We start from the raw sequence: 24,242 nt of genomic DNA on the forward strand, positions 1-24,242 counted from the left end.
GTCAGCATATCAGCATTCGGTGGTCGTGGCCGAAAAATTAGGCAAGGAAGTGGCTTTAGGGAGGATGGCGGGGCCGTTTCAGGCCCCTCCTTTTCCTGATCTGGTGGTCTCGCCGCTGGGGGTGGTGCCAAAAAAGGAGCCGGGGAAATTCCGGCTGATTCACCATCTGTCTTACCCAAGGGGTAGGTCGGTAAATGACGGGATACCGGCTGAACTGTGTTCGGTGGTATATACGTCATTTGATGAGGCCACAAGGTGGGTGAAAAAATGTGGAAAGGGGGCACTTATGGCTAAGACGGATATTGAATCAGCTTTTCGGCTTTTGCCAGTGCATGCAGATTGTGTCCGGTTGTTGGGTTGCTTCTGGGAGGGGGCGTATTTTGTAGATCGCTGTTTGCCCATGGGGTGCTCAATCTCATGCGCATTTTTCGAAACGTTTAGTTGTTTTTTGGAGTGGGTTGTTCGGGACGTTTCGGGCTTGTCAGCATTGGTACATTACCTCGATGATTTTTTGTGTGTAGGTCCGGCCGATTCGACGCAGTGTGCCGGGATCTTGGCAACTATGGAGTGGGTTGCGGACCGATTTGGGGTCCCTTTGGCGCCTGACAAAACGGTGGGACCGACTACTAGTTTAAGTTTTCTGGGCATTGTAATCGATTCTGTGGCCTGGGAAGTTCGACTTCCTGAGGACAAGGTTGCGGCCATGAGGGACGAGGTGGCAAGGGCACGGCGGGTGAAGAAACTACAATTGAGGGAAGTGCAGTCTCTTCTGGGAAAACTTAACTTTGCTTGTCGGGTGATGCCAATGGGCCGGATTTTTTCGCGTCAACTTGCCAGGGCAACGGCGGGCGTGGTTGCTCCGCACCATTATGTTCGGTTATCAGCTGAACACAAAGCGGACTTAGCAGTGTGGGGACAGTTTTTGGACCACTATAACGGTCGTTCCCTGATCATGGAGGATGCAGTGGACAATTTTGACTTGGAGTTGTTTACGGATGCGGCGGGCAGTTCAGGTTTCGGAGCTTTCTTCCAGGGTCAGTGGTGTGTGGGTCGGTGGCCGGACAACTGGACGGCTGCAGGCTTGACAAAGAATGTGGCGCTATTGGAAATTTTTCCAATAATGGTGGCACTTCACCTTTGGAGAGGCCGGTTGGCAAACAAGAAGATTCGTTTTAACTGTGACAACATGGGGGTTGTGGTGGCGATTAATCAGTTTTCGGCGACCTCTCCTCCGGTCGTTCGGGTGTTACGGGAATTGGTATTGGTTTGTCTGCAAATTAATGCATGTATTACGGCGGCTCATGTGCCAGGTGTTCAGAACCTAATAGCTGATTCCCTCTCTCGTTTTCAGTGGGATCGGTTCCGGGTTTGCGCACCAGAGGCAGAGTCCAGCGGGTTGGAGTGCCCAGCACACCTTTGGAACGTGGTCTTCGGGCAGCGGGACCGCTAATTAGGGCGTCCTTATCGGGTAACACGTGGACAGCATATCAGGCAGCATGGGGGCTTTGGGAGCAATGGTTGCAGGGTGGGGATTTTTCTGAAGAGGATCAGTTGGGAATATTGTTGGAAAAGTTGGGGGAAGCGGCGGTAGCAGGGTGGTCGGTTGCAAAGGCAAATCGTTTCATGGCAGGGTTAGCATTTGGTTTCCGGTTACGGGGGTTACGAGATTTAACTAAGTGTTTTTTGGTTGTTCAGGCGTTGAAGGGTTTTCGCAGAGGACGAAAGCCACTAGATGGTAGACGACCAGTGTCATTTGGATTATTGGAACGGCTGGGTGGGGTGTTGGGGGAGGTTTGTACATCCCCGTTTGAGGGACATTTGTTTAGGTTGGCGTTTTCATTGGCGTTTTTTGGAGCCTTGCGGGTGGGGGAGTTGGTATCTCCCAGTAAGTTGTCCCCTGGGGGTTTGAGTCGTGGTGACGTTATGGCGGTGGACAGGGGAATTGAATTGTGGATAAGTAAATCTAAAACTGATCAACGGGGGGCAGGAAAGCGAGTGTGTTTGGGAGCAGTTAGGGGATCGGATATGTGCCCGTTGAGGTGTTTCAAGAATTTTGCACAGATTCGTAAAAAGGTGGACGGCCCGCTGTTGTGTCATGATGACGGGTCTTTCTTGTCACGATATCAGTTTGTGAGTGTTTTCAGGGCGTGTTTGAAGTTGTTGGGGTTAGATCCTAAGTCTTTTGGATCGCATTCTTTTCGGATAGGGGCGGCGACAGAGGCTTCCATGTGCGGTTTGTCTGAAGACGCGGTTAAACAGATTGGTAGGTGGAAGTCGGGGCGTTTTAAGTTATACGTCCGCCCCCAGGCGGTGGTCGATAACTGAGTGGGGGATTTTTACGGTGAATGGGGGGGGGGGGGGGGCGGCCGGGGTGTGGGTGTTTCGGTTGAGGGTATCAGGCACTAAAATGGTTGTTTGTTTGTGCTTTTGTATTGCAGAAACACCCCTTCCCTCCCCCCCGCTGGTCTGGATTTTGGGCCATTCCTCCGTGTATTGGGGAGCCCGGCGAGCGGATGCGAGAAGGAACGGGAGACAGTTAGGCTTCGCCAGGGACGTGGCTCTCATAAGGTGGCTCGGGGTTCGGGGGTTAGGGTGGAGCAGGGTGTTAACAGAGGTGAATAAATATGCCCGATTAGACAGGCCTCCTGATGTGTTGGTCTTACACGTTGGGGGGAACGATCTAGGGAAAAGGCCTTTCAGAATCCTAATAAAAGACATCAAGCACGACTTGTTGCGGCTATGGGTGTCTTTTCCAGGGATTACGGTAGTGTGGTCAGAGATGGTGGCGAGAAGGAGTTGGCGGAAAGCACGGTCTGTTGAGAGGCTGAACAAGGCGCGGGCGAAGGTTAATAGGGCGATTTCAAAGTTTGTTAGTCGGAATGGGGGTGTTTGTATCCGGCATGTGGAGTTGGAAAGGACGGAAGAGGAATTTTGGTTGGCGGACGGGGTACACTTGAATGCGGTAGGGATCGATTTGTGGACCCTCGGCCTGCAGGGAGGTATTGAAAGGGCTCTGAGGTTGAGGGGGGTCTCAGGCACTTGAAGGTTATCAAGGTGCCTTCGTTGTGGCGTGTTATTGGTGGGTCCTTGAAGTTGGTTAAAATTGTTCGGGGAATCCATACGGGTGTCGATCCCCTCATTGGCATAATTGCTGGTCACCTGGTGATTTGGAGGGGAATCCCGACGGGGATGTCGGGGCCCCTGTGGGTGTGTTGGGGTTAATGAAGGATTAACCCTTACAGTTGGTGCGCCTGAGCCAGTGTGGGTAACGGCTGGGAGCAAGTTGGTTTTATGGTTCGGTTTATGGGGATCACCAGGGTTGTAGCTTCAAGGACCTTACCATATTGCAATTTTATTGGTTATGTATTTATGTTAATAAAATGGCTGCTATGGCCAGAATTATCCAAAGATATTCGGTGTCTGCGTAGTCATTTTAGATAAGAATGGGAATGGTGGAAGGAGACGGGAGGAAGACCGGAGTCAGCAATTCCAGGGTCAAGACAGGACGGAGCATTGCCCCCCCTCCCCCCCCCGGGGCATTTGCGGAGGCCTGCATGACCCCTGATTGGTGGGGAGGTCAGGGTGTCATGGGTGGGGGGAGGGGGTGCGAGCCCGTTTTGAAAGGATTGGAGGGGACAGGGGGAGGAGCGGCACTTTCCCGCTCCCCTGGCTGAAGGAAGAGTCCCGCCCGCCCTCCCTGATAGTTATGATATGTCTGGGGTGCATTATATGATAGACGGGGGGGGGGGGGGGGTTTATCGGGTCGTAGTGGCTGATTGGCGTGTTATTGGTGGGTCCTTGAAGTTGGTTAAAATTGTTCGGGGAATCCATACGGGTGTGGATCCCCTCATTGGCATAATTGCTGGTCACCTGGTGATTTGGAGGGGAATCCCGACGGGGATGTCGGGGCCCCTGTGGGTGTGTTGGGGTTAATGAAGGATTAACCCTTACAGTTGGTGCGCCTGAGCCAGTGTGGGTAACGGCTGGGAGCAAGTTGGTTTTATGGTTCGGTTTATGGGGATCACCAGGGTTGTAGCTTCAAGGACCTTACCATATTGCAATTTTATTGGTTATGTATTTATGTTAATAAAATGGCTGCTATGGCCAGAATTATCCAAAGATATTCGGTGTCTGCGTAGTCATTTTAGATAAGAATGGGAATGGTGGAAGGAGACGGGAGGAAGACCGGAGTCAGCAATTCCAGGGTCAAGTATGATAACCCCATTGCACATTCTTCCACAGTGTGATGTCCCCACACAACATTCCCCAGACAGAATGATGCCCCACACTATATTCTCTCAAACAGTATGATGACTCCACTGTACATTCCCCCACAAAAAATGATGTCCCCACAGTACATTCCCCAACAAAGTATGATATTCCCACACAACATTTTGCTCACACAGAATGATGTCCCCACACTATATTCCCCCAGGCACTGTATGATGCCCCCACAATACATTCCCCCACAAAGCATAAAGTCCCCGCAGTACATTTCTCTTCACACATACAGTATGATGCTCCCGCAATAATCCTAACACAGTATGATGCCCCACAGTTTCCCACACAGTATAATACTCCCACAGAACTTGCCCCCACACTTGTAGTATGATGCTAACATAGTACATCTCCCCACACACAGTATGATGCCCCACAGCATTTACACAGGATAATGTTTTCACAGTACATTACCCTTGACATAGAATATGAAGCTTCCACAGTACGTCTCCCCACAGTCCCCCATACATAGTATAATTTCCCCTCAGTACATTCCCAATACACAGTATAATGTTGCCATAGTACTTTTACTGACACATAGTATGACGTCCCCACAGTCCATTCACCCACACATATAGCATGATTTGCCCGTACACATAATGATGCCACCACAGCCCCTCACACAGTATAATGCCACCACTTCCATCTCCCCACACTGTATGATTTTCCCTGTAGTCACCCTTACAAAGTATGATGTCCCACGGTACTTTCCCCCATACACAGAATTGAGTCGACCCCCCCCATACACACACACACACACACACACGCACACACCGTATGATGCCCTCACATTCTCCACAAAAGAATATAAAGGCCCAAACACAATATGTTGCCTCATATGCACTACATAGGATGATTCCCTCCCACACAGTATGATGTCCCTACAGCCCTCACACACAGTATGATGTCCCCGCAGCCCTCACACACAGTATGGTTTCCCCGCAGCCCTCACACACAGTATGGTTTCCCCGCAGCCCTCACACACAGTATGGTGTCGCCGCAGCCCTCACACACAGTATGGTGTCCCCGCAGCCCTCCCACACAGTATGATGTCCCCACAGCCCTCCCACACAGTATGATGTCCCCACAGCCCTCACGCACAGTATGATGTCCCCACAGCCCTCCCACACAGTATGATGTCCCCACAGCCCTCCCACACAGTATGATGTCCCCACAGCCCTCACACACAGTATGATGTCCCCACAGCCCTCCCACACAGTATGATGTCCCCACAGCCCTCCCACACAGTATGATGTCCCCACAGCCCTCCCACACAGTATGATGTCCCCACAGCCCTCCCACACAGTATGATGTCCCCGCAGCCCTCACACACAGTATGATGTCCCCACAGCCCTCCCACACAGTATGATGTCCCCACAGCCCTCACACACAGCATGATGTCTCCACAGCCGTCACACACAGTATGATGTCCCCGCAGCCCTCACACACAGTATGATGTCCCCACAGCCCTCCCACACAGTATGATGTCCCCACAGCCCTCACACACAGCATGATGTCTCCGCAGCCGTCACACACAGTATGATGTCCCCGCAGCCCTCACACACAGTATGGTGCCCCACACTTGTTTACCACATCCTTTGTCACTGAACTGTCTCTGTTGCCAGTCTCAATAGTGCCTGAGGGAGGTGAGGCAAGGACTTTAAGATTATGTGATATTCTCAGTTCACGTTATTCTACCTAGATAAAATGGTGAAGCTGGGATCTCTTGGCTCCGTGCTCCATATTATATTCCACTTTATCTGAGTTTCGAGGTCACATATACATTTGAAGTTGGAACATACCCCCGACATCCTGGGATAGTTCCCCAAATTTAGGACTGTTGGGACTAATCCAGGATGTTTGGGAAGTAGGCTTGTGCCATCTATGCATTGATTGGCTAAATATGGCCAAATAAATTAGTGATGTGGTCAATTCATTCTTAGACTCAGATGGGATACCAGAGGTGACCTCCCCCCCCAACCGCTGATCAATGCCACATCTTAACAATATGCCAATAATTCTTATGATGGGAGTATCTATTTTTCTGTCCCATCCTCCAATGATAATGATACAACTCTGCTCGTCCTCACCCAGTCTACACAGCAAAGTGAAAAGTGAGCTACAGAAATCAGTAAGGATGGAGTTTTTTGTGACGGTCAAAAACGTAAAATTTTCTAGTGGAGGTCGTTTTAGGAAACTCTCCTTTAGATTGGTGGGTGAGGGCTGGAGGAGTTTTTCGTTTCCTGAAGTCTCGTCTGAAACAGCTCTAAGGAGTTTTTGAAATTAATTAGAAGAGTTTTTCAAACATTATTAAAGCAATTTTTCAGGCATATTTTTTTCTGGGAACGCGCTTCCCAAAAAATGTCCTCAGAAAACTGTGTGCATCTACCCTGTATTTCAGCCTATTGTGTGCTCCAATGGCCAGCGTGAAAACTGCAGCGTTTAAGGATTTTATATCTATGTGAACCAGCACATTTAATAAAAAAAGATATTGTGATTTTTAATAAAATGCACATATTTTTGTCTAAAAATTATTTTTGCAATTGAATTACAAAAACATTTTGAACTGATTTGTCTTCTATAGATTCTCAATTGCACTGCCTAATGCTAAATCCTGAATGAGTTAACAGAGAATATGTCAGTGAGCTCATTCTGACAGGATAATTTATAACTCTTAAGGCCCTGTCACACACAGAGATAGATCTGTGGCAGATCTGTGGCAGATCTGTGGCAGATCTGTGGCAGATCTGTGGCAGATCTGTGGCAGATCTGTGGCAGATCTGTGGCAGATCTGTGGCAGATCTGTGGCAGATCTGTGGTTGCAGTGAAATTGTGGACAATCAGTGCCAGGTTTGTGGCTCTGTACAAATGGAACAATATGTCCATGATTTCACTGCAACCACAGATCTGCCAAAGATTTCTCTCTGTGTGTGACGGGGTCTTTAGGCAGCTTTAACAAATGCATGATAAATGGACTGTTCTTACATTGCAAAACCCTGATGGGTCTCCAGACCTTTGCTTTCTGCTTTATCTATCAGTCTTTTCAAGTGTTTCTATCCAAGCACGGTCCATACCAGCCATGTCTTCCATCTTCTGAGCTCCTCTCGGCTCATTTATGGCCATAATATTCAGCTGCACTGTCATGTAGTTGTGGTGCCCCTGAGGCTTCCGTCGCCACAGAGATATTGCACCTCAGCCAGAGGTGTGGTATCCCATCCCGGGTAAGAATGGGGTCATCTACCGCGGTTCACAGATAAAACCTGCACACACCAATTGGTAGGCATACACCGGGACAGGGATAGAGGCAGCAACCCCCATAGACGATCAGGTCATGGGGCCGTAAGTCCCATTCATTGGTCCCAATGCTGTGGGTGGGGCCTAGCCAGGGAGAGTGTGGGAGGAACAAGTCAGTCATTTCCAGAAGGAAAGGAAAGAAGGAGGTTCCTGGTGGAGATCCTGGGGTCTTGCTAGGCTCAGGTGACACCGACAGGAGGGATTCCAGGGTCACGGAAGGGCAATTGTCCTGTGACCTGTTCCACTAGAAGATCAGGTGGAGGGATCAAGCTGCAAAATCAGGGACGGTCCCTAGACTGAGGGAAGAAAGACATTTCGTTAAAGTAAAACCGAAGGCCTGGGAGATCGTTGCAGGCGCCCAGGGCCACAACCCGCCACAGATCACCGGTAAAGGCGAGCAAGATACGACTGAGGTCAGCCACCTTTGTACAGGCCCTGTGGTGGAGGCGCAAGACAATCTAATACAGTTGAGCGTTAGGAGACAGCCAGAGGAAGGACACATAGAGGGGTGCACCGGTACTGACCCTTGACCTATCCGGGATCGGCGGAGACCCACAACAGCGGATCCTGACACACTGCGGGTAACCGGTCAACACAACTGTGAGACTAACAGTGAGTAAACATCTTAACTGCAAGCCCCGTGTCGTCTGCTTAATTCTGCACCTCAACCCCAAACACCATAGACTTTACCAAGCACCAAAGGTTGCCCCGGGGTACCCGCTCTACCTGTGGAGAGCAAGAAACACCTCAGCTGCCATAACATCAGCCCCGGAGTTTCCTTCTAGCAGCTGCGGCTCCATAGCTGCAAATTACCACAGGTGGCGTCACGAATCATATATAAACTTTATTACCATCTCCCCAATACCGCCACATTTTAATTGACTCCACCAGGGTCACGGAGTCGGGCCCCGCCACCGCTGACTACCCCGGACTAGTCCGGCCCGACACAGAGTCACCTAAGGCCCTGGACGGGCGAGTCATAGTCATAAAGCAACTGGGAGGAACTCAGAAGAACGAAGATTGTATACTCTCAGAACAAGCTCACTGACAGATTCTCAGTTAACTCATTTTGCAACCAGCAAAAGACAGTGTAGAACAGAGGCAAATGGTGCAACATGTTTAATGAAACCTAATGGCAAAAATGATTTTTACTCCAAATCCATGGATATATTTAAAAAATTGACCATATCCTTTAATAAGAGTAGAAAGTTTTTACGCTGAAAATGTCCTTGTAAGACAAAAATTCTTGCGTGCAAATAAGTGGGACATGAGAGGATGAGACGTCTCGCCCAGATGATGATCTAGCGCTCCGGTTTGACATCAATTAAAGCCGACACTGTGAAATGAAGATCTTTTGTTTTCTTCACCTCTTCCCACCACCGCTCGCTGAATGTTTACAGACACCCAAAGGGATCCGGGGACCCGGCTCCTCGCTCGCCCTCCGGACAGACAAACCACAAAGGGGCCACAGTGCGCAGACACAGATTATTCCATATCCTTCAGTTTTGACTGTGCATCTGTTCCTGAGAATGAGGGTCCCGCAAGGACTGGAGTCAAACATACCAAAATCTTCATTGCTGTCCCCCTAAATTTATCAGAGTGGGTCACAGTGTATGATAACCTTGGCCCATTTCACTAAACACGATACATTCTTTTTTTTTTTGTTTGTTTGTTTTATTACTTGTGTTTTTCTACTAAAAAAAAATGTATGAATTATTGTACAATTTTCTCATTCAGCTCAACAAGTCTGTGCAGGGAGCAGAGGCAGTGTGTTGTACAGCTGACTCATTCAGTACATATAACTGCCTGTTGATACATGGTGGTCTCCTTGACATGATGCTGGCTGGTTACTGGATAACATGAGCTTTAGAAAAGCTTTCCAGATACAGACTGACTGTAAGCTCTTTTGCTTGAGCAGATGATTATGGAGTCTTATTGGCAATGCACCATGGGAAAAACATGAAAATGAGATCTCCATTTTCTCTCTCTCTGTTTAGGCCAAGGAGTAACTATCCTGTAAGTCAATGTCTGACCTTTCTTTGAGTCTCGCAGCATGGCAAAGTATATCATCAATCATACTGCTGTGCCACCCTCAGCAGTGCCGAGCAGGGTGGAATGTGCCACACATTTCTAATAGATGCAGAGACTGGGGTGGGTATTCATAGTGATTCCCGCCCCTGCCTGTTGTTCCTCCCCTATCTATTATTTATGCTAATTCTATTAGAGAAGCGTTTTACTAAGTGACTAGAAGGACCTGTGCTGATGTCATACCCATGTGACCAGAAGGGGCAGGACCTCAGCCAACAGAAAAATAATGTTGCTTCCTGGTATCAGCTATGTTGGCTGAGGTCCCGCCCCTTCTGGTCACATGGGTATGACATCAGCACAGGTCCTTCTAGTCACTTAGTAAAATGCTTCTATAATAGAATTAGCATAAATAGGGGGAGGAACAACAGACAAGGGGCAGGAATCACTGTGAATACCCACCTCAGCTATCAGCTGCTGTCATTCAAAAAGCTGCTCGTTTTACAAACTTTACTTGCTTGTGTTTCAAAACCTATACATCCGAGCTGACAACTAAAGGCATGTATAGAGTCAGCCTGATAGTGCCAGTATAGCACTGGCTCTAGGTTATATAGGAAAAACCTGGTGATTGGTGCGCTGTAACGCACAATGGATACAGTCCTAAAAAGTGATCTGACAATCTGACTTCTGCTACATCCGCACGTCTCCAGAGTCTTCAGAGTCTTCAGCGTCTCGGGGAGTTCCCGCTGTATAAAGCGTCTGACAACAGCACAATCCTCATTCTACACTGTCAGACAAAGTGACCACAGAAATGCGGTATGTGAATTCTCTCGGCATGTGGGACGCTAGAAAGTGTTTTGTTATTTGGGCTGGGTCTGTGGTCACAAGAAGAAAAAGTGACGACTTGAAGTTTTCTATATTTGGACTTTGCGGCTGAAATAAACTTGTTTGTTTTCAAAAATAAATTCGAGGGGAGGAAAGAAGAGAAATGAGTATGTGGTGATCGATGTCTGTGATGTGGGGGGAGCACGGCCCAAAATCTGGTCTCTCATTACAGACGGGCTAATGAATAGGGGCCAAAAAGCCACCGGCGGGGAGGTCTGGAGTGGCTACTGGGAAACACGACTTGTGAGTCCAGTCTGTATGAGAATGCTCCGTGCAACATGGGGTGACGTCGCCACAGCCAAGGGGAGCATAATGGTATATACGAAGTGGGTGCTGACTTCCTAAAGCCGTACAATCTTAAAAGGGCCCCTGGAGGGTGAGTAGAGAACAGAGTTTATGCCCCTTCTCCCAGTGTCTGTTATTGTCTGCAGCACATCGACAGCACTGCAGCCAATCACTGAGCTCGGCAGTTCTATCCAAGTTGACAGCACGAGTTCAGCTCAGTGGTTGAGTGATTGGCTGCAGCGCTCGCTATCGACATCATGTCATGTCAGAGACTCAGCGCTGGACAAAGGGAGAGTAATGTTTTTTTAGACAAACTTGAGCCGGGAGACAGGGATTTGACAAAACCCGGAAGATCCTTTTAAGGTGCGCATATCCATTCTCAATTGTAAGCGATCAATTTGGTCTAGTGTTCACTTTTAAAATGGGGAGAGGGGAGTTGAGCTACATTTGTAAAGGGGAGATTTTGGGGACACAGCCATTCAAAATGGCAAAATCCATAGTTGGGGTATTGGCAGACCCTAGGAATGCTTCAAGGGGCTCACAGGATCCTCTGGGGCGTGTCCTTCTGCTACTCTGCATAACTACCCTGTGAGCCACACCCCTTTGGTAAAGACCAGTAAAATTAGCAGTAAATAAAAAGGCCCATATCTCTTAAACACTTGGGGCGGAGTTTAAGAAAATAAACAATGGCAAACTTAGGAGAGAAGCAAGAATACAACAAGATCAAAATCTGGCTGTTTGTGGCCTGGTGTGAATCCTCTTTAAGGCCAGTGGTTATGTGGTCTCAAAGTCTCTAGAAACTCTCCCACATAAGCTGTGGCCACTTAAGATTTTGAAAAATCGAGTAAAAAACGGTAGTGCTGTAATGTATGGTTTAACTCCTTGTATATCTATGAAAGCTGATATTGCAACAGAGTAACTTCACACAATACCCCAAAAATGGACCTGTCAAAAATGTTGGCACCCTTCTAAAACTGTGGGTAAACAACTTTGCTTCAAGCATGTGATGCTCGTTCATACTCACCTGTGGCAAGTAACAGATGTGGGCAATATGAAAATCACACCTGAAACCAGATAAAATGGAGAGAAGTTGACTTAATATTTGCATATTTTTTGTCTGTGTGTTACACACTAAGCATGGAAAACAAAAAGAGAAGAGAACTGTCTCAGGACTTGAGAACCAAAATTGTTGAAAAATATCAACCATCTCAAGCTTACAAGTCCATCTCCAGAGATCTTGATGTTCCTTTGTCCATAGGGTGTAATATAGTTAAGAAGTTTAAAAAACGTGGCACTGTAGCTAATCATGTCCAGAGAGGACATGGATGGCAGAGAAAAATTGATGAAAGGTTGCAGAGCAGGATAATCCGGATGGTGGATAAGCAGCCCCAATCAAGTTCCAAAGACATTTAAGCTGTCCTGCGAACTCAGGGGTCATCAATGTCAGCAAAACCATATCAGCATCCACATCTGATTGAAATGAAACACTATGGCAGGAGACCCATGAGGACCTAACTGCTGACACAGAGACATAAAAAAGCTAGACTGCAGCTTGCCAATATGTACCTGAGTAACCAAAATCCTTCTGTGAAAGAGTGTTGTGGACAGAGGAGCCCAAGATAGAGGTTTTTGGTAAAGCACATCATTCTACTGTTTAGCAAAAATGGATTGAGGTCTACAAAGAAAAGAACACAGCACCTACTGTCAAATACGGTGGAGGCACATAGATTTTTTGGGCTTGATTTGCTGCCTCTGGCACTGGGCGCCTTCACTGTGTGCAAGGCATCATGAAATCTGAAGATTGCCAAAGGATTATGGGTGGTAATGTAGTGCCTAATGTCAGATAACTGGATCTGTGCCCTAGGTCATGGCTCTTGCAGCAGGACAATGACCCCAAACATAATTCAGGAAGCCCCCAGAAATGGATGGAAACAAAGCGCTGGAGAGTTCTGAAGTGGCAGCAATGAGTCTGGATCTAAATCCCATTGACACCTGTGGAGAGATCTTAAAGTTGGTGTTGGGAGAAGACACCTTTAAATATGAGACCTGGAGCAGCTTATAGAGAAGAGTCCAAAATTCCAGGTGAGAGGAGTAAGAAGCGATTGATTGCCGTTATTTAATCCAAAGGGTGTGCAACCAAATATTAAGTAGAGGGGGCTATAAGATGGCAGCCAGTATGTATCACAAAGGTGATGAAAACCTAGATGTCTGCTCTAGTACCTGTAGTGCCACAAAGCTTATTAGTGCATTCCAGGGACAGCTTTTATGGATAGCTGAAGAGACAGGTGGGTCTGGCTATCTACAGTCCTCCGTCCGTGTGCCTCTTTTTCTGAAAATGGTGCCTGTTTGTTTGACATATGGTTGGTGTCTGGAGGTTGTTATGCCTCTGGAAGGAACCTCTGAGAGAGAGAGAGGATTTGCTTGTGCTGATCGGAGCATAGTGTGGAGGCTGCTGAGCTCTTAACATGGATCCTTCTAGGGAGACGTTATATTTGAACCTGTGTGGATATACCACATAGTGTAATGGACTAAAAACTAAAGAGATACATGGCGGACACACAGGGGGAAAAGCATGAACTACTTATCCACATATGACTCAGGTAGAAGTTCAGCAAAGTTCCAGCAACGATACCACAGAGGAGTACAAGCCATCTGCTTGCAACCAGAGCTAGAATGAACTGGATAATATCACCAGCAACAGTCCAGGGAAAATGGGAGTATTAAACCCAAGGGGAAATACTGACAGCAGCTGAAGGGAAGAAGAGCTGGGTCTTAATAAAAGGATGAAAACCCAGCAGAGGAGATATGTAGTACACTGAATACTCACAGCAGGAACAATAGAAGGTCAGGGTGCAGTTTATGCAGTCAAACACTGTGACCTTCTATTGCCAGACAACACAGATGGGCCCCCTGGAGCCTCGGGCTCCGGGCAGTAGCCCAGATTGCCCTCATTATAATCCACCTCTGCACAGGACTGTCTGTCGCCCATGACAGATATAGCCAGGTACATTAAAGTTAGAAAACAAAGATAGTAAATGAATAAATAATGCCAAATTAATAAACATTAAAAAAATACAACAATAAGCTGTCTGAATATGTAGAATAAAATTTTTTAAAAAAAATTATAATTAGAAAATAAATATGATAAATAAATTCTAAACTAACAAACATTAAAAAAAACCAGTAATAAATATTAAGGTAAAAAAACATGACTATTCAAATGTGTAGAGATTTTTTTTTTAAAATGTTATAGTTAGAAAATAAAGATGGTAAATGAATAAATTAATAAATAACATAAAAAAAAAATAATTAAATTGAAGGTAAAAAAAAAAAAGATAACTGCTCAAATGTGAAAATATTATGATAATATTTAAGGTACCAGTGTAAAAATTTGCAGACACTGAAAATGGTGTATGAAGTGTGGCTGGACTCTGCTTTGATCTAAGAAGACTGATGGCACAGCCTACCTTTCAAATGTGAACAGGTGCAAACGGAGCATGAAACAAAGTAACAAAAATGAGACAGTTGCACTCTGCAGTGCTAAGATATGTGTAACAATGAATATGGGAATATAGACATGGATTACTGCTATGAAAAACATAAACATTGAGATACTTGGCACACAAAATGGCCAGTTTTATGTGAGCCCAACAGCCAATGGCAATGTGACCTCTTTTTGTTGGGTCCCTATTAAAATAATGTCGCTCTTTGGGTTAAAAACCTACAATTTATGGGAGGACAGGAACCTGTAAATGGAGAATTAAAATCGCATGAGGCTGAAGAGCAAGAGCTCAATTAGAAGGTATAACCCTGCAATCTAAGAAAAAAACTGATGGCACATCCCACCTTTCTAATGTGAACAGGTGCAAACTGAACATGAACCATAGTAACAAAAAGGAGACAGCTGCACTCTATAGCGCTACGATATATGGAACAATTAATATAGGCATATAGACATGCATTACTGCTATGAAAAACATGTAAAATTGAGATGCTTAGCACAAAAAATGGCCGGTTTTTACGTGAGCCCAACTGCCAACGGCAAGGCGACCTCATTTTGTTGGGTCCCTATTAAACTAATGCCTCTCTTTGGGTTAAAAATCCTACAATTTATGGGAGGACAGGAACCTCCAAATGGAGAATTAAAATTGCCTGAGGCTGAGGAGCAAGAGCTCAATCATCCTATAATCTAAGAAATAGACTGATAACACATCCTACCTTGGTAATGTGAACAGGTGCAAACTGAACATGAAACATAGTAACAAAAAGGAGACAGCTGCACTCTGTAGTGTTAAGATATATCAATGAATATGGGAATATAGACATGTATTACTGCTATGAAAAACATAAAAATTGAGATACTTAGCACATAAAATGGCCAGATTTTATGTGAGCCCAACAGCCAACGGCAAGGCGACCTCATGTTTGTTGGGTTCCTGCCTACTCTATTGCCTCCGTTTTCGTTAAAAAACCTACAGTTTATTGGCGGACAAATGGAGAATTAAAATCGCCTGAGGCTGAGGAGCAGGAGCTCAATCAGAAGGTATAACCCTGCAATCTAAGAAAAAGACTGATGGCACATCCACTTTTCAAATGTGAACAGGTGCAAACTGAACATGAAACATGGTAACAAAAAGAAGACAATTGCACTCTGTAGCGCTAAGGTATATGGATCAATGAATATGGGAATATAGACATGTATTACTGCTATGAAAAACATGTAAGAATTGAGATACTTAGCACAAAAAAATGGCCAGTTTTTATGTGAGCCCAACAGCCAGCAGCAAGGCGGCCTTATTATCAAACTCATGGGATTAAAAAAAAACCTTTTGGTCATCATTTTTGTCCCAGGATAGAATTTTCACAGTTAAATGAATGAAATAAAACATTTTTGTAGTTTCCGATTACAGAAATGAGAAGAGTTGATATAATTTTAGTCTGTTCTATAAATGCAGTCACTTCCTGAGCGTGGTCACAATCAGCGAGCTCCGTCCGTCGCCTGTAGGAAACACCTGCTCTCGGCTCGGCACAGCACATGGAGAAGCCTTGTTATGATAGTGGAGATGTATTCACTGAGCGCCCATCATCACAGGGGTGGAGTTGCTAGGGGACGTCTAATATTTGGAGGACTTGGGTCGGAGCCAGGAGTTTTTTGAACAGTGGTGTAAATAGTGAGGAGGAGACAATACTCGCAGCCATCAATTCCACATCTTCCACCACTTTTGATTGGAAACATGTGGTCACCACCGTCTATGTGTGGTCGGTGAGGGGTGGTCGGGATTTCCCACAATGCTCTTGGAAAACGACTCATAAAGTTCAGACGGGGAGTTTATTTTTGTTGGGTTCATAGATTTACAACCATTCTCTAGAATGAATCAACCTGAAACTGGAGTTCATCAAAAAGTGGTAGAAGACTCGGTGTGCCTCCTCCAGGCAGTGTGGGCCACGCACCGTGCTCTTACGTGGATATTTCCACAGGATGTGAAATATATTATTTTTCTGTTGGTGAACAATTTTTTTTAAAGGGGGGTGTCGACTTTTGAATAGCAAGGTTTAATAGAAAGATTAAATAATAGATTCAATGATGTCTACTCCCAAAACCTTCCGCAATCGGCTGTAATCTGGGGAGGAACCTGGCAGTAAGTGTTCAGATTCTCTACAGCGCCTCCGCAGGTGAAATGGAGCATTACACATTAAGTGTTCAGTTTCTATACAGCGCCTCCGCATGTGAAATGGAGCATTACACATTAAGTGTTCAGTTTCTATACAGCGCCTCCGCAGGTGAAATGAAGCATTACATATTAAGTGTTCAGTTTCTCTACAGCGCCTCCGCAGGTGAAATGAAGCATTACACATTAAGTGTTCAGTTTCTATACAGCGCCTCCGCAGGTGAAATGGAGCATTACATATTAAGTGTTCAGTTTCTCTACAGCGCCTCCGCAGGTGAAATGAAGCATTACACATTAAGTGTTCAGTTTCTATACAGCGCCTCCGCAGGTGAAATGGAGCATTACACATTAAGTGTTCAGTTTCTCTACAGCGCCTCCGCAGGTGAAATGGAGCATTACACATTAAGTGTTCAGTTTCTCTACAGCACCTCCGCAGGTGAAATGAAGCATTACATATTAAGTGTTCAGTTTCTCTACAGCGCCTCCGCAGGTGAAATGAAGCATTACACATTAAGTGTTCAGTTTCTCTACAGCGCCTCCGCAGGTGAAATGAAGCATTACACATTAAGTGTTCAGTTTCTATACAGCGCCTCCGCAGGTGAAATGGAGCATTACACATTAATTATTCAGTTTCTCTACAGCGCCTCCGCAGGTGAAATGGAGCATTACACATTAAGTGTTCAGATTCTCTACAGCACCTCCGCAGGTGAAATGAAGCATTACACATTAAGTGTTCAGTTTCTCTACAGCGCCTCTGCAGGTGAAATGGAGCATTACATATTAAGTGTTCAGTTTCTCTACAGCGCCTCCGCAGGTGAAATGGAGCATTACACATTAAGTGTTCAGTTTCTCTACAGCGCCTCCGCAGGTGAAATGGAGCATTACACATTAAGTGCTCAGTTTCTCTACAGCGCCTCCGCAGGTGAAATGAAGCGCAGATTTAATACATTCAGCATTTTTTTGCCATCGGTTCAGTTCCGGCCGCTCAACCTGTGAATAATATATAATCACCGCACAAATTCCAATCAAAGCAAAAAGGCTTCGTGACAATTTATCTGTTAACTACAAAAAAGGGAAGTACTCCCAGGCACAAGAGCATCGGAGTAGCCGGCGTCGCCTTCCCTTCTGTCCGCGGGCTCTTTGTGCTGCTAATGTGAATGCGATTCCTGAGCCCGATTCTCTTCATCCTGAAGCTGCAATTACACTCAGCGGCTCGGGGAATAAAACATATAATTAGTACCTGGCCGCTGATCATAGGGCGACACTGGATCAGCGCTGCCAAAGAAAGGGCAGCCTGACACCGTGGTAGGAAAATCAAAGGGTAGAAGGAGAAGAAGAAACCGGGAAAACCAAAAGGACTAATGGAAAGACCAAGATTCTGCATCACATTGGTGGTAAAGGCGCCACATCATATGGGCCGGACTGTACCAGATTGTGGGGGCTGATGTGATCATGGTCCGCAGCCCCAATGTTGTGTCCTTTCATAGAATACAGGCTCCAACAAATGGTGCCGGACCATGATGGACCGCTACCCAATTATTATCTGGGATCAGTTAGAGGACATCCCAGAATTTAAAGTTCACCGTTGAAAACAAGTTATCACCTATCCACAGGATAAGCAATAATGTTTTCATCAGTGAGGGTCCGACCGCTGGGACCTGCACTGATCCGCAGAATGGGGCACTTTTATCCCCGTTAGAATGGAGCGTGCATGCTGTGAATAGGTGATAACTGGTTAAATTGGTGGGAAATACTCCGATTGGCAGCACAGGGCACTTTTATCCCCAAAAGGGCCACACTCACGCTGGCAGTACAGCAGAGCCAAGTGTCATGCGAGTGTCACTGCGACTGAGGTCCGATCATGCAATCGGACCTCAGCTGCAGGGGGCGGTCTGGCTCTGAGGAGGGGCGGTCCGGCTCTGAGGAGGAGCGGTCCGGCTCTGAGGAGGGGCGGTCCGGCTCTGAGGAGGAGCGGTCCGGCGCTGAGGAGGGGCGGTCCGGCTCTGAGGAGAGGCGGTCCGGCTCTGAGGAGGGGCGGTCCGGCTCTGAGGAGGAGCGGTCCGGCGCTGAGGAGGGGCGGTCCAGCTCTGAGGAGGGGCGGTCCGGCTCTGAGGAGGAGCGGGCTGGCACTGGGGAGGGGCAGTCCGGCTCTGAGGAGGGGCAGTCCGGCTCTGAGGAGGAGCGGGCCGGCTCTGAAGAGAGGCGGTCCAGCTCTGAGGCGGGGCGGGCTGGCGCTAAGGAGGGACAGTCCGGCTCTGAGGCGGGGCGGGCTGGCGCTGAGGAGGGGATGTAGGGATTTATCTCCCTTTCTCCTCCGTTGCCGACTATTGCCATTCTCGCCCTGCACTCGCAGTACACTGGTGTACCGCGAGTGCAGTGCGATCTTTCTCTCGCCCCATAGACTTGAATGGGTGCGAGAGAAACAAGACTCACATTAATCGTAGCATGCTGCGATTGTTTTCTCGGTCCGATTAGGGCTGAGAAAATAATCGCTCATGAGTGCTGATGACACGCAGGCTAATATTGGTACGACTGGAATGCAATAAAACATCGCATTCCACTCGCTCCGATTTTCATGCTGTGTGGCTTAGGCCTTAGAATTCTTATTATTATTATTTATTATTATAGCGCCATTTATTCCATGGCGCTTTACAAGGGAAAGAGGGTATACGTACAACAATCATTAACAGTACAAAACAGACTGGTATAGGAGGAGAGAGGACTCTGCCCGCGAGGGCTCACAGTCTACAGGGAATGGGTGATGGTACAATAGGTGAGGATAGAGCTGGTTGCGCAGTGGTGTACTGGACTGAGGGCTATTGTAGGTTGTAGGCTTGTTGGAAGAGATGGGTCTTGAGGTTCCTCTTGAAGCTTTCCACAGTAGGGGAGAGTCTGATATCCTGAGGTAGAGTGTTCCAGAGTATGGGGGAGGCACGGGAGAAATCTTGTACGCGATTGTGTGAAGAGGAGATAAGAGAGGAGCAGAGAAGGAGATCTTGTGAGGATCTGAAGTTGCGTGTAGGTCGGGGTTAGAATGAGGGGCCAGTGCGTATTCTCGACAGTGCGCATGCTCGGCAGTGCGTATGCTGTAGTTAGGTAAAAGCTTGTTGATCGTAGAGGTCCGACCTTTGGGATTTGCACCCAGATCAACAGAACAAGGCAGTTTTATCCATATTAAAATGAAGTACAATTGCATATGCTTAGCAGTGCTCATGCTCAGCAGTGCTCATGCTGTGGTTAGGTAAAAGCTTGTGATTGTGGAGGTCCGACCACTTGGATCTGCACCGATCATTGGAGGGCACTTTTATCCCCATTAAAATGAAGTGCCAGTGCACGATTGGCAGTGCGCATGCTCGGCAGTGCGCATGCTCGGCAGTGCGTATGCTGTGGTTAGGTAGAAGCTTGTTGATCGTGAAGGTCCAATCACTGGGATCTGCACCGATCAGCAGAATAGGGCACTTTTATTCTCGTTAGACGGGACCAGCAGTGCGCAAGCTGTGATTAAGTGATTACTTGTTTTCACTGGACAACCCCTTCAAATATCACCACCCAAGGATACTTTAAAGCTGGAGGGTCCCCTGTATAGCACCTTCTATTGATGACACCCTTGTGATGTCACACGAGTTGCGGCACCGCTGGAAAGACGTCGGTATGGGAGGTGAGTATAGGCTTTATTATTTTACCTGGGGGCAAATGTGGAGGGAGAAGGGGTTGTCCTAGTAGTGACGACCTCTTTAAGCTCCTGAGCCTCCGCCATTCATTAATGGTGCTTTGGAGGAGATGGGCTTTTGGTTCTCCCCTGGACCCAGAGCCCACGATGTGCGGTGCCTCTGCACCAATGTGAATACACATTAGACTGAATCTTTCTTTTCACTACAATCTTCTATTCATAGTCATCTTGTGGTTTGAAAATCCCGGAGACATGAAGTACAGCTCCGAGTAAAGACATGTTAAACACTCAGTTCGTGGTTGTCCCGAGCTCCAGTCACGTCCTTCTTGTGTGGGGAGAATTTGGCAGTTTCTCGGGGTGGTTTAGTCACAACGTGTACCCGTCCTGGAAATTACCGGTGAAACCAGAGATCTGAGGCCTGTTCTACATGACAAACAGCAATCAGGCTGTGCTCCGGAGCAGCGCTCACCCCCGGGACAGCGTCTGCGGAGGAAACTCTGCACCAGCCGACGTGTATCTATGTCACTTTATACTCTTTGCTTCGGAATGTTGCCGGTTTGTTTTTTATGGATGTTTTGGTTGTTATATAACTTACACAATCATTTTATACAAGTTCTAAGTAAAGTTCTTCCATTTTCTAATAGATTTTGTGTTAAACGGATTTGCTTTGGGGTAAAATTGGTCAAATTTATAAAGCGGTGCGTATCTGCGAAAGTGGATCTGTCACCAGATTTCAATAGAAAATCTGCTCACAATATTAAATAGATCACTTAGGCCAGCTGAGACAGGTGTACTTACTTTGAAAATTCATTTGAGAATGGCTGCATTATCAAGCTATTAAAGTGAGCATTTTAGGAGTCCAAGTCTTTTCAATATTCAGCCACACAAACAAACTGATAGCTGCAGCTTGTACTGAGCAGCGTGAGATTTCAGCAGCAAGAATCACCATGAGGAGCTGTCAATCAGACCAATAATAATAATAATAATAGCAAATACCTCTAATTAGAAATGTAGTATAGATCTCCTGATTAGTTATGTCCCTTACCTCATCTGCAAGGCATTGCAGTTTAGGTATCCATGGTTACGACTAATAATATTAGACAATACCTCCAATTACAAATGTAGTATAGTTCTCCTGATTAGTTATGTCCCTTACCTCATCTGCAAGGCATTGCAGTTTAGGGATCCATGGTTACGACTAATTATATTAGACAATACCTCCAATTAGAAATGTAGTATAGTTCTCCTGATTAGTTATGTCCCTTACCTCATCTGCAAGGCATTGCAGTTTAGGGATCCATGGTTACGACTAATTATATTAGACAATACCTCCAATTAGAAATGTAGTATAGTTCTCCTGATTCGTTATGTCCCTTACCTCATCTGCAAGGCATTGCAGTTTAGGGATTCATGGTTATGACTAATTATATTAGACAATACCTCCAATTAGAAATGTAGTATAGTTCTCCTGATTCGTTATGTCCCTTACCTCATCTGCAAGGCATTGCAGTTTAGGGATTCATGGTTACGACTAATTATATTAAACAATACCTCCAATTAGAAATGTAGCATAGTTCTCCTGATTAGCTATGTTGCTTACCTCACATGCAGGGCATTGCAGTAGTTTAGATATCCATGGATACAACCCCATATATAGTGACAGTTAGCTATTAATTTTCATGGCCATAGATACCTGAGCTACTGCAATGCCCTGCACATGAGGTAAGCAGCATAGCTAATCAGGAGAACTATACTACATTTCTAATTGGAGGTATTGTCTAATATTATTAGTCGTAACCATGGATACCTAAACTGCAATGCCTTGCAGATGAGGTAAGGGACATAGCTAATCAAGAGAACTATACTACATTTCTAATTGGAGGTATTTGCTATTATTATTATTATTATTATTATTATTATTACTACACCTACTACATATTGGGATTGGATCTTGGAGAATGGAAGAACCCATTAACCCCTTCTTGGCTTGTCCACAGAACCTGAAAATCGCACCATTTCCTGTCGCACTCCCGTCTTATTGTTACCGTCTATCTCTTTTAGGTATCGGGTGAAAATGAAAAACACTGGAAGCCGGTCCTGATTGTTGTCACAGAGAAAGACCTACTCATGTATGACAGCATGCCCCGCATGAAGGAAGCCTGGTACGGCCCCGTGCACAGCTACCCCCTCATAGCCACCAGGTACCGCACCTGCTTTATTACATAGAACGGTCTACAAGGATTGGTGGGAGACGATAATATCATCCTCAAGGTGTAGGTTTCTTGGAAGAAAATGTTATTTTCCAATCTATATTGTAGTATATGGTTAATTTAAAAAGTCTAGTAACTGTAAATACACTATTTACTGTGCCTTGAATAAGTATTCATACCCCTTGAACTTTTCCACATTGCACCCACATACTTCCCGTATTATATTGGGATAGTATAGTTTTTTTTTCCCATCAGACAGCATACAATTTATACACTTGAGAGGTTGTGGACTGTTCCAAATATTTCAATAACAACCAGCAGAATTATGATTTCAGCTCTGGAGTATATTGTAATTCAAGGTGAATGTACACATAGAATGAATAGCCTGTCAATATTTTAAAGCTAGCATAGTTTGCCACCCAAGTTTCCCCATTCAGTAAAGAAAAAAAAAAAATACGAGAGGCAGCTATAAAAATAAGAAATACATTTAAAAAAATTTAAAAAAATGTATCGAAAGAGATGAATAAAATAAATGTAAAAAAAGAAAAATTGTGAATGAAGTAAAATAAATAAGCAAATACAAAATATTGAAAGAGATAAATAAAATAAATATAAAATGAAATTAAATATATAAAAAAAATTGTGAAGGAGATAAGTAAAAATAAATAAATGAAATAAAAAAAAGTGAAGGAGATAAGTAAAATAAATAAAAAATAAAATAAATTTTAAAAAATAGCAAAAGAAATAAGTAAAATAAATAAAAAGATAAAATAAATTAAATAAATAAAAAAAAATATAGAAAAGGAGATAAGTAAAATAAATAAAATAAATTAAATAAAGAAGTCAAGGAGATAAGTAAAATAATAAAAAAAATTGTGAATAAAAAATAGAGAAAGAGATAAGTAAAATAAAATTAAATAAATTTAAAAAAACAGCAAAGGAGATAAGTGAAATAAATAATAACAAAAATAGCAAAAGAGATAAGTAAAATATATAAAAATAAAATTAAATAAATTTAAAAAAATAGCAAAGGAGATAAGTGAAATAAATAAAGAATAAAATAAATTAAAAAATAGTGGAGATCAATAAAATATGTAAAAAATAAAATAAATGAAAAAGAAATAGCGAAAGAGAAAAGTAAAATATATAAAAATAATATTAAATATATTTAGAAAAATAGCAAAGGAGATAAGTAAAATAAATAAAAACTAAAATAAATTAAATAAAAAATTGTGAAGGAGATAAGTAAAATTAATAAAAAATAAAATAAATAATGAAAAAAATAGCAAAAGAGAAATAAAATATATAAAAATAAAATTTAATAAATAATATATATATATATTATATATATATATATATATATATATATATATAAATAATACAAATTGCAAACGTGATAAGTAAAATAAGTATAATAAATAACATTAAATAAATAGTGAAAGAGATAGGTAAAATAAATAAAAATAAATAAAAAATAAAATTAAATAAATTTAAAATATAGCGAAGGAGATAAGTAAAATAAATAAAAAATTGCAAAAGACATAAGTTAAATAAAGAATAAAATAAAAATAATAAATAAACAAAAAAGGCTAAAACGAACTTTCCGACTAGAAGTTTCATCCATTAATACTGAGTGAAAATCTTCTGAAGACTACAAATATACATTGCTTCAGGACAGGCAAGTTTTATAAAACTGTGGACAAGTCAATAAAGTATGGCCAACATTTTTGGAGGGTTTTTTTCGCATGATGTCAAAAGCGCTCTTATTTTCGTGTCTTGCCAAAAATGATCACACAATGCCAACACAATGCACAAAATAAATACAGACTTCTCCAGTGTTTAATAGTGCCACCATCTAGTGCCCACACAATGTCCCCAGGGTAATAATATGTCATTATTACCAATATAATCTATAAATTTGACTTT

The 24,242-nt window shown here is 44.4% G+C and overlaps 1 protein-coding gene across 1 annotated transcript in view; it reads left to right on the forward strand.

Annotated features, from left to right (window-relative positions):
* The window catches only part of SNTB1 (syntrophin beta 1), a 230,715-nt gene that overhangs the window by 192,808 nt on the left and 13,665 nt on the right, over positions 1–24,242 (forward strand). Inside the window, exon 4 of the mRNA XM_075352904.1 lies at positions 22,168–22,307. Coding sequence (XP_075209019.1) covers positions 22,168–22,307 — 140 coding nt within the window. The remainder of the gene's footprint in view (positions 1–22,167; positions 22,308–24,242) is intronic.

The sequence above is a fragment of the Anomaloglossus baeobatrachus genome, chromosome 6, assembly GCF_048569485.1.
Source record: "Anomaloglossus baeobatrachus isolate aAnoBae1 chromosome 6, aAnoBae1.hap1, whole genome shotgun sequence".
Classification (NCBI taxonomy): domain Eukaryota; kingdom Metazoa; phylum Chordata; class Amphibia; order Anura; family Aromobatidae; genus Anomaloglossus; species Anomaloglossus baeobatrachus.